This window comes from Drosophila takahashii, chromosome X, assembly GCF_030179915.1.
Source record: "Drosophila takahashii strain IR98-3 E-12201 chromosome X, DtakHiC1v2, whole genome shotgun sequence".
Lineage (NCBI taxonomy): Eukaryota > Metazoa > Arthropoda > Insecta > Diptera > Drosophilidae > Drosophila > Drosophila takahashii.
Genome location: NC_091683.1, coordinates 12,592,266 through 12,603,887, shown reverse-complemented (window position 1 = coordinate 12,603,887; position 11,622 = coordinate 12,592,266). Strand labels below are relative to the sequence as shown.

General features: G+C 48.8%; 1 protein-coding gene across 1 annotated transcript in view; it reads left to right on the top strand.

Moving 5' to 3' along the window:
* hiw (MYC binding protein highwire) overlaps positions 1-11,622 on the top strand; it is a 56,421-nt gene that overhangs the window by 42,740 nt on the left and 2,059 nt on the right. The window contains exons 13-19 of the mRNA XM_070219172.1: positions 2,117-2,230; positions 2,284-2,887; positions 3,707-5,732; positions 6,286-6,770; positions 7,236-8,570; positions 9,259-10,623; positions 10,685-11,026. Of these exons, the coding sequence (XP_070075273.1) occupies positions 2,117-2,230; positions 2,284-2,887; positions 3,707-5,732; positions 6,286-6,770; positions 7,236-8,570; positions 9,259-10,623; positions 10,685-11,026 (6,271 nt within the window). The remainder of the gene's footprint in view (positions 1-2,116; positions 2,231-2,283; positions 2,888-3,706; positions 5,733-6,285; positions 6,771-7,235; positions 8,571-9,258; positions 10,624-10,684; positions 11,027-11,622) is intronic.

The window sequence follows — 11,622 nt, the reverse complement described above, 5'->3', positions numbered from 1 at the left end:
ATTTTGTGGCACGATAAAAACTGAATTGAATGAATGAATGAACGATTACATTGCCGCAATAGGGAGCACACACACACACTCATCTCTTCCCGTTGTTCCCCTCTCGCTCACTGCCCCCTTGCTCCTACAGTCTATCCCTTTCTACCAATGCAACTCCAGTTGGGATCCCGCAACTTGTTTCTCTGCGCTCCATTTCCATTTGTTTGCGATTGTACACTGAACGAAATAAATGAATAACCTGTGGAAAAATACAGGGAAATTCTAAGGAGATGTAAAGCTGAAAATCCAGCGTAATTACCACTTGGGAATTATAAGCTCTTCTAAGTGGGTTTTTAAAGTGTGATTGCTTTATTATCATTAAATATTAAAATTATAATTTCAAGTGTAGGCGGGAGTTCGAGAGGGGAGGGGGGCGTATTCAGGGGGGTAACGGGGGTAAATTGCAGTGGAAACGTGTTTCCCACAGGTAGCTCACGCACACTCACACACACTCACACGCACACATGTGGCCACAGTTGGCTGCTGCCCTTTGTTGTTATTGTTGCTCTTTCCTTCTCTCCCCCCATTATCGGTTTTGTTTTGTTTTTGTATTCGCCGTGAAGTGCAGGGTCGCCTCCATGAGGTGGAGTACTGTGTTTAGTACGGGGGGACCTACCCCCACCCCCATTTTCGTTGGAAAACTAAAACTCCACTTTCCACTTCCTCCATCACCCTTTTCTCATTCCCATTTTCCATTTCGTTTGCATTTATTTGTTCGGTATTGTTTTATTTGCTTTTTATGTAAATAAAATAAATGTGTGTACGCAGCTTTGTGTGTGTTTTTCGGTTTGGTTACCCCCAACACCCCAAAATGTGACCGTTACACCCCCCATTCCTCAAAAAGTCGGAACCATTGTCACGAGTTAGATCTATTTTTCACCGTTCCATGATCTAATACATGTTTGTAGGTTGGCAAAATATAGAAAACAGTTGGACTTAGACTTTCCCAGCCTTGAAATATGTAAGTTTTTAAAAATCGTTATCATAACTTGGTCAGCTCTTTCAGATTAAGTCACTTTATTACAAGTAGGTTGGCGAAAATAGCAAATAGTAGGTTCTTATCTTTCCCATCGTCCTTGAAATATATGTGTTCCCGTTGTACCTCGCAGAATTGACTCATCCTAAGATATTCCTAGCGTTCAGTAGACAAAACAAACAAACCTTGCTTGCAAAAATACCAGTTGCTTATCACCTTACTCGTCATTTTTGTGATACGATTAGTATAGTTATGGTATAATGGTTATCTTGATGATAGTATATGGGTTCGAAAGTGGTTTCCCGACTATCTATTGTTTTCTCACACGTCGCTGCATGCGCGCTCATGTCGTTGTGTCCCTGCGTGCGCGAGTCCCTCCATTCACACACACACGTGCACCGCCCGCTGTGACCCCTACGTGCCCTTCGAACCTTTCCAGTCCTCTTCCTACGTGCCACTCTCCTTCCGCCTGAGAACCGCAGGTCAGCGGGGCGGTCCATCTTTGATGCTGTGCCTCTGATTGGATTGGATTGGATTGGAAGGAAGGGAAATGGATTTAAGTGCTCGGCGATTCTACCTGATCGGTGACTCGGTGACCTTAAGCATTGACCCCTGACCCGGGGAGAAATTTCAAAGAGAAATTCTGACTGGAACAAATGTACATACAGAGATTCTTACATCATTGTGGTGTGGGAATAATTGGTTGCTCCTAAAGGATTTCATAATTACTAAATAAATTTGTTTTGAAGGGGGTTACAGGGGAAGGTGTTTGGGTTTTACCTGGTATTTTACATTAGTAGTCGATTATTAATATTGGTTTTTATTATATTATTATTAGCTTTTAAGTGGATCTATAGGTCATCATCATCATAAGCCCGAAAAGGAATAATTTTTGTGAATAAGATAGCTAGCTGAAATATACCTCAAAACGAAATAAATTTTTCATATTACTAATAATATAATCTTAAATGATTTTTATGTTGATTGTAATGGAATTATTATACGAAATACAGTAGAACAGAAAATAAATCCTATAAAATTATAAATAGTGGAATAAAGTTTCTTGATATTTTAAATTATTTATTTATTCTTCCTTTTCAGATCCCAGTCGAATGAGCGGCAGTTCCTCAAGGACTTTATCAGCGGGGCGCCAGGATCGTCGGGCGCCCGTTTGGCTGCCTGGTTGCAGCCAGAGTCGCGACTCGATCCCAATAAGTAAGTGCAATAGTCCGGAAATAAACTTAGGATTAATTAATCCTCCCCTGCAGATGTGAGCTGAACACGATCACGGAGCCGCTGCGCTACGGCTGGCCCTCCCAGGTGACGGTCACCATTCGGGATCAGTACGGCGATGCGGTTTTGGTGCCGGAGCTCAAGGTGGAGATCAAGGCGATACCCACGGGCTCGGGTCCGAATGCAGCCGGCGGAGGCGGAACAGCCGGAGGCGGAACCGGCGTGACCGGTCCGAATCTGTGGATGCGACGGGCCTCCGGCGACACGTGGGGTTGGGGCGGAATGGCGCCACCGCCGCGCCTCAACTACGAGCCCACCTCCAAGGAGAAGATGGTCTTCAAGGCCATCACGTTCATGAAGCCCTTCACCAACTACTCGTTCGAGGAGCTGCGCTACGCGAGTCCGGTGCAAACGAGAATTACCGAGCTGCTGAACGCCAAGGACATGGAGGACGGCACCTTCAGTGTCCAGTGGACGCCCAGCTCGGTGGGTGCCTACTGCCTGGCCGTGACCATCGATGGGATTCCGCTGGAGGAGGTCTACCGCGTGGACGTCAAGGAGGGCATCCTGCCGCCGCCCACTCAGCGGAGCAGCGCCCAGCGAAGGCCGCAGGCGCCCAGCAAGCTGCGTCGATTTCAGGTATTATTATATTTGCTTATAAATAATAGGTAGGAGATAAGAGGAACCCTAGCCTTAAGCGCGAATTCTTCAGCTTGTGATTTAGCATCGCGGCTTTGCTGAAGAATTCGCGGTTTTTATAATATTTGTGAAATCAATCAAGATTTTGATGTATACTTTTTTAATTCGTTATTTTTAGTTTTTAGTTAGCATTGTAATTAGTTTTTAGTTAGCTTAGACTTAGCAAGTCACATTTTTGCAAGCAAATAATAATATACGTAATATGGATTTCTAAGATATAGCCGTTTCCAAAGGAACACATGCAAGTTATATTATACAACTTATTGTCACGACACTGCAACTTAGACACTGACATAAAGAAAGCGAAAACTGATAAGAAATGTGTACCATATTCACTGTGTGAATAATCAATGAATTATTTATTGGTCTATTGAAAAAAATAGTAAACCCAAGTATTTCATATAAAATAATATTTTTATTTATTTAACAAATGAAAATATTAAATTGAACAATTATAGTAAATTTAAAGATTTAAAAATTAAATTTCCATACATATTACATAATACACTATGCAATGGTTTTCATAATTTATTTAATATTGGCTCAAATAATTTAAAATTACATCATGCATTATAATATGTTTTACACTAGATATTATGTTAGCACGCAGATAATTGGTTTTACAATGTTTTTATTGATCATATGCTGATAATATTAACTTTTTGAAAATTAATTTTTAAGTAATCATTAATATTAGAGAAAAAAAAGCAAGAAGGTTATCCAGTATTCTCAAACTATAAATTCCAATTCCCCTTTCAGGCTCGCCACAGTTCGGGACTGCGGATCCGTTCCCATCCCACGCTGCAGTCGGAGCAGGTGGGCGTGGTGCGCGTGGGCGGCGTGATCTCGTTCATCGACGAGATCGAGAACGACGACGGCGTCTGGCTGCGCCTGTCCACGGAGTCCATCCGGCAGCACTGCACCATGGGCTGGTATCCGACGGAGGCGTGGTGCCTGCAGTTCAACCAGCACCTGGCCCGCATGCTCCTCCAGCCGGTGGCCGACAAGGAGCTCAATCCGAATTCGAATACGAATCCGCGGCGCAAGGCGGCGGAGGAAGCGGAGGAAGAGGAGGAGGAGGAGGAGGAGGAGGGGCAGCCGCCAGTCAGTCCGTCTGCCAGCGGAGAGGCCAGTCCGGAACCCGATCGGGATCCCAGTCCGGTGCTCAGTCCGGCCAAGTCGAAGCCACCGCGCTTCCTGGCCGGCCATCAGTCCACGAATCCCTTCCACTATCCCGCCAAGCACCATGTGGATCTCGCGGAGAGGGAGAAGGAGAAGCAGGAGGAGGAGGAGCGGGAGCGAGTGGAAGCGGAGGAGGAGCCGGAACAGGAGGCTCTGCCTGCGGTGGAGCTGCTCCCCGCCCACATAGGATCCGCCATAGCGGGCGTGGTGGGCGGCGGGGCCATCAAGCTGCAGGCGCTGCAAAAATGGTTCAAGGGGGATGGCGCCGTGGAGGCGGGACAGCCCCTGACCCCCTCCCACTCACCTCCCCTGGCCGGAGTTTCGGTGAGGGAACTGGTGAGGGCCATGGGCGGTCAGGACACCTCGATTCCGCCACGCGGCAATGGCAATCGCAGTCAGCAAGCGGATTCCCAGGAACCCGAATTCAGTTTGGCCAGCATGAGGAGACCCAACTACTCGGCCAGTCAGACGGCAGCGCTGCTCTCCACGCCGAAGCACACGCCCAAGCGGAGTGCCATTGCTCCGACCAGCAGCAGTGAAACTGGTGGCCTGGAGGATGAGCTCAGTCTGCTGCAGATCACCACCACCACCACGACGCAGGGGGAGCAGCAGAGCGAACTCCAGCTGGCCACCACATCATCGGCGTCGGCCAAGAGAATGGGTCCCATCAAGCGGGCAATGCCGCCATCCTTCGCCGAGAGCATTCGGGCGGTCTTTGCAGCGCTCCTCTGGCACGAGGGCGTCGTTCACGATGCCATGGCCTGCGCCAGCTTCCTCAAGTTCCATCCCGGGCTGCCCAAGGAGGGGGCCACCGTGGTGACGCGACGCGGCGATTCCGGCGATTCGAGGGTTCAGCTCTCGCGGGAGCAGAAGGCCCAGCAGCGGCACTCGGTGGAGGTGGCCAATGCGGGCAACTACCTGAACATCCGGCCGAGCACTCTGGAGACGCTGACCAAGAGCGGCAACTGTTCGCTGCACAATCGCAGCAAGTACCGCAAGAATCTGCTCGCCGGCGGAGTAACCAATCCCGGCGAGGATCCCGCCCAGAAGCTGCAGGCCCTGCCCGAGATGGTCAGCGTTCTGCCGCCCGCCCTGCGATGCCTCGTCTATCTGTGGGAGCAGATCTGCTCCGGCTGCGTCCAAATTGTCCAGTCGAATGCTTTGGAGCAGCGGGAGACGCGCCTGCTGTCGCCGGGAAGCAGGGATTTGAATGGAGATGCGGAGGCGGAGGGCAAGGATGGCGGCGGCGGGAAGGGAGCGGACCAGGGATCCGGCGGCGAGAAGGAGCTGGGCAGGAAGTGCAAGCGCAAGAAGAAGGACGACGGCAGCTGGTGCGAAATCTGCGAGCTCTTCCTCCCCATGCCGGTCACCTACCACATGAGGATCGCCCATCCGGGCTGCGGGAAGTCGGCCAAGGGCAAGGGCTACAACTCGGTGGGCATCTTCTGCGAGGGATGGGCGGGCAACTGCGGCGAGGGAGGAAAGGGAGCCTCGTCCTGGTTCTTGATGTGCGATCCCTGCCGCGATCGGTACCTCGCCTCCTGTCGCAGCGCCAACAACATCAACAGCGCCGCCCGACAACTGGAGTCCAGTGCCGCCGAAGGTGAGATTGTACTTCTAAAATAGAAATCCTACGAAAAGAAAATAATATAAATATTAATTTTATTTTATAAGAAAATCTTTTGATTTTAAAAAATGTTTAAAAGGATTTTTTTTAATCAAATCTAACGCGAATTCTTCAGAACAAAAGAAACATATATAAACCTTAACAACACATTTGTTAATTCTTACCATTTAAAACCAAACATAAAGTTTCAATCAAATAAGACCGCAAATTCTTCAGAACAACAGGAAGAAATATATTTCACACTGACATTTTTAAAGGTTTAATTATAAAAAGTCATAGATTGATTTATGAAAAATGAAAAATAAGAACGCGAATTCTTTAGGAAATATTTAACGAATATTAATGAATATTAACTGGATAACCGCGAATTCTTCGGAGCAAGAGGAACAGACTGACATTTGTAAAGGTTTTCTTAATAAAAGTAGCAGATTGATTCTTGAATAAAATAAGACCGCGAATTCTTTAGATATTAACAAATTTATCATTAAGTTTTTTTCCCATGTAATCCTAATCCCCTTCCCTCTTCCAGGCAACGAACTGAATCTGTTCGGCGTCAAGTCCACCACACTGATAGCCAATGCCGAGGTCTACACCACAATGCGTGAGAATGCCACCTTCCTGCTGGAGCTCTGCTCGAGTTCCAGTTCCGCCTCTGGAGCAGTCGCCAGTTTGGCGGCCAGCAGCTCCAATGCGAAGCGATCGCCGCAGCAGATGGCCGTGGTGGCCATGCCGGTGGTGATCGAGCACCAGCTGGGCAACTCGGACCTCAAGCCGAGCACCAGTCGCTGCAGCCGGATGGCCCGACTGAGTGGCTCCAAGTTCTGTCCGGGTGTCGGAGCAACGGGAGCGTTCCGCAAGAGCTTCGTGGGCGGACCGCCGACGGCGCCGGAGAACGTCTGGCTGGCGCCGGAGAGCTTTGCGTGCCTCGAGTGCCTGGGCACCGCCGGCCACGAGGATCTGCCCTACGAAATGTTCGGACTGGGACCCAATTCGAATGACAATGGCTACGATAGGGTGGGTAGATAGTCTCTAAGATCTTCATATTTCAATGTAAAATCGATAAGAGCTTGTAAATTTCTGGTTATCGTTTTTACATGGAGTACTCATTTCGACCATATCAAATTTACCGGGCCGCATATCAATTTAAAGTGAAAAAAAACATGTCACCGTAAAATCGATATGTGCATGTACATTTCTGGTTATGCTTTACGCATATCGTTTTTAAATGAAATACTCATTTCGGCCATATCAAATTTACCTGTCTTCATACCAATTTAAAATTGTAGAAATAAAAAAAAAACATGTCACCGTAAAATCGATATGTGCATGTATGCAAAACCAATATCTTTTTTAAATGAAATACTCATTTCGAGCATGTCAAATTTACCTGGCTCCATATCAAGTTAATGTAAAATCGATCTACGTTTCATATCGATTTATTTTTTAATCGAATCCTCTTTTCCTTTCACCCACTTACAGCCCCTTTCGGAGATCTCCTTCGAGTCCTGCGAGCAGAACAACTACGAGCTGATCCCCGGATCCCTGGCGCCGGGCTCCACGGCTCCTGGTTCGGTGTCCAAGTTCCATCGCAGCTACTCGATGGGTCAGGGCTGGGCGTCGCTGGCCCAGCATCCGCAGCCGCAGCCGCAGCTCCACCTGCAGCAGCAGCAGCAGCCGTACCACCATCCGCACCACCCGCAGTCGCAGCACCACCAGCAGCAGCCGTTGCACCTGCATCTCCAGCAGCACCAGCAGCCGACGACGGCGGCGGAGGGCCAGCCGAAGGTGGTCTACCGGCGGCGGAACAACTCGACCAGCGAGGGCGACGGCTCCCTGCTCATCTGCTATCCCTCGGAGCACCTGCGTCGCCTGGTGCCGCACAAGCTGCTGGCCAGTGTGTGCGTCATGCAGGCCGCTGGCGAGGCCAAGGATCATTCCACGGGGACGCTGGGACTGGATCAGTCGGCGGGCCAGAATGGCGGGGGCAACCTGCTGCTCAGCCGGCCGGCCATGGCGTTCATCACGCAGAAGCACCAGCTGGACAGGCTGAGGGCGGCCATGCGGAGGAGCCTGAGGATCGCCGCCTGCCGGATTTATGCCCTGCAGGCGCTCAACTGGCTGCTGAGGAGCGTCACCCAGGGCGTGTGTCTGCACGATCTGATGTGGTGGTTCGTCAGCTCGCTGACCGCTTCAGGGGGTGGTGGTCATTCGGCGGAGGGCCGGGGTGAGGATGCCGCGGAGCCGGCACTCGAGCACCCGGTGGCCTACACGCAGATCAGCGGAAGGTTCGCCCATCTGATCACCCAATCCCTGCACGTGCTCCTCCAATCGGTGGCCGATCTCACGCTCCACCTGCCGCTCGGTTCGCCATTGCAGCGGGTGGCCATCCAGTGCTTCGGCATCCGCTTCCGCCAGGCGGACCACCAGTTCCTCCACAGTTCTCATGTCTTTGGGAACATTTCGAAGATACTGTCCAAGTCGGATGAGCAGAACGATGCCATGGCCGTGTCGATGATCCTCAAGCCCGACTGCGATGCCGAGCAGAATCAGGTGCATCCAGTGGCCACGGGATCGGGATCGGGAGGAGCTGGAGCCCGGCTCCTCTGCTACACAGATCTGGCGGGGATGTTCGAGGTCACCGTGTCCTCGCGTCCCGCCATGGCGGAATCCTTGACGGACAACTCCACGGAGACTTTCTGGGAGAGCGACGAGGAGGATCGCAACAAGTGCAAGATCATCGAGTTGTCGCTGACCAAGCTCAACTACGCCTGTCGCTATCTTCTCGTCCACATCGACAATAGTCGGGACATTCAGGTGAGTTTTCAGGGATTTGTGATCTCAATCCAATACTTTTCCATTTTTAATTTGAAATAGGGAAATATTAAATTCTAAAATGTTAGCTAATTGAGGGATTTTTATATGAAATTATCTTTCATTAAATTAAAAGTTATTTCAATAAATGTGACTAATTTAAATATTTTATAGTTTAATCATAACAACTATATATATGTTTATATTCAACATTATGTTTCTGTATTTTATTGAAATATGAAATACGAACATTTTAATTCAATGTGATGATATCATTACTTTTATTGTTTCACTTTTTCTTATCAGTGAACTTGTATAATTTTTATTTATTTAAAGTGAAGATATAATTATTTTTATTATTTCCCATTTTTTATCAGTGAACTTATATAATTTGTATTTTCTAGTTATATTTATATGATTTATTTGTCTTTGAGATTTAATTCTGTAGCTTTATTATTCAAATATGAATAAATGTTATATATTTTTTGTATGTTTTGGGATTGTGTCATTATAAGTATTATTTATGATGCGTAATATTTATATATTTAAAACATTATAATGAAATAATTTTAAAGGCCTAGCATATTATTTTAATTAATTTTAAATTTGTTTGATAGCTTTGAGGTGCAGAAAAAATGAGATATAAATAAAGTATAAAACCCAATTCATTTTTCGTAATTACTCTTTCCAGAACAAGGTGCTTAATGTGGTCTTTTATGCCGGACAGTCGCTGGGCGACACGAATGTAATAAAGTCGGCGGACGTGGATCCGAAGGCCTGTTCCTGGATCTCGGCGAAGATCTGCGACGACAGCTGCACCCACTTCCGCCTGGAGCTCCATGGACCGGAGAACACCCTTCGCGTGCGGCAGATCAAGTTGCTCGGTCTGCCGACAGGAGGAGGAGGAGGAGGATCCATGGGCCTGGAGGAGCCCGCGGAGCACAAGCACCAGCCCCACCTGCGTCTCAGTCATGCGTCGCGCATCCAGCAGCAGATTTGCGAGGCGGAAACTTTGAGGGTTTTCCGCCTGATCACCGGTCAGGTGTTCGGCAAGCTGATCAGCAATGTGGGTTCCGATCTGGTGCCTCCAGATTCCGCGGGCATTGGGCCACCGAGCAGCGGAGCCGCCAGCACTTCCCTGCTGGCCGACTCCCTGGATCTCCGCGAACACATGGTGGGCATTCTGTTCTCGCGCAGCAAACTGTCGCATCTGCAGAAACAGGTGATTGTGCATATTGTGCATGCCATCCGCAAGGAGGCTCAGCGGGCCAAGGAGGATTGGGAGCTGGCCAATCTGGCCCATGCCCTGAAGCAGCCACCCCAGTTGCAGGCTGCCTCCGCCTCTGCAGCTCTGCCCGCCTCCAGCGAAAGTTCGCCGGAGAGGAGTCGAGCCCCGGACACCTACTGCTTCGAGATGCTCAGCATGGTGTTGGCCCTGTCGGGCAGCGTGGTGGGTCGCTCCTATCTTTCCCAGCAGCACGGACTCCTCCGCGATCTCCTCGGGCTGCTGCACACCGGCAGCGATCGAGTGCAGCGCCAGGTGACCGCTCTGCTGCGCCGCATCCTGCCGGAAATATCGCCGGAGAGCTTTGCCGAGCTGCTTGGCGTGCAGCGACTGCCGCCGGCGGACTACAGCATCGCCCATCAGTCGGCCAGCGACTTTGATATGAGTCGGCTGGGCCTGCTCGACATTTTCCTGGCCGTCATCGCCAAGTCCCTGCAGCTGCAGGTCAAGGTGAAGACCACGGCTGCCGCTGCAGGAGGAGCAACTGGATCGGGAGGAGCTGGAGGATCTGGAGCAGCTGCTTTGAAGCCTGGTCAGCAGGAGAAGACGCCCGCCTTTGTGCGGCTCTGCAGTTCGCTGGATCTCTCCGTGCAGCAGCTGAGATCGCGACCGCCCACCGGTGAGCCGGCTGGGGCCGATCCCTTCCAGTTCGAGGCCCTACCGCCGCGCAAGGAGTCGAAGCGGAATCTTAACCAGCGGTGGTTCCTCAACGGCGTCATCTCCACCAAGCAGGCGGAGAGCATTATCGGACTCATCAGGGATTTGGCCAGCGTAAGTAAAACCTTAAAATAAAATTGCTTTATAAATACTTACCTATTTATATTTTTTACAGGGCAAACTCAGCGAGAAGTGGTCGCAGATCACCAAGGCGGCCATTGCCGAGTCCGTGTTGAATCTCACCCGGCTAGAGGAGATCTACCGCTCGCCGGAGCACTGCACCAAGACCTCGACCTTGTGGCTGGCTTTGGCCAGTCTGTGCGTCCTGGAGCGCGACCACGTGGAGAAGCTATCCTCGGGCCAGTGGTCGAAGCTGTGCGACACCCGGCCGCTGTGCAGCAACCATGACGACGGCGAGACGGCGGCCATCATTCAGTGCGAGACCTGCGGCTCCCTCTGCGGCGACTGCGATCGGTTTCTGCATCTGAATCGCAAGACTCGCTCGCACAAGCGAACGGTGGGTTGGCCGGGATTTTCTCTCTATATTAGAGATTCATTATCCATTATCTGTTATCAATTATCAATTATCCATTGTCCCTTATCCATTAACCATTATTTATCATTCCTTATCCATTATGTATCATCATCATCAATATTTTTCATCCTTTATTTATTATCCATTGTCCATAAACTTTTATTTATTATCCATATTTTAGATTTGCACCCATAATTTATTATCCATTATTTATCATTTATTATCCTTTATCCAATCTTTTTTATCCATTACCCATTATCCATTATCCTTTATTCATTATTTGTCATCCATTATCCATTATTTATTATCCATTATTTATCATTTATTATCCATTATTTATTATTCATTACCCATTATACGTTATCCTTATTCATTATTTTTATCCATTATTTATTATCCATTGCCCATTTTCCATTAACCATTAACTATTATCCATTACCCAGTATTCATTATCCTTTATACGATATCCATTAACTATTATTTATTATCCAAATTCTAGGTTTGCATCCGTAATCCATTATTTATTATTCATTATCCATTATTTATGATCCATTATCTATTAATTATTATCCATATTA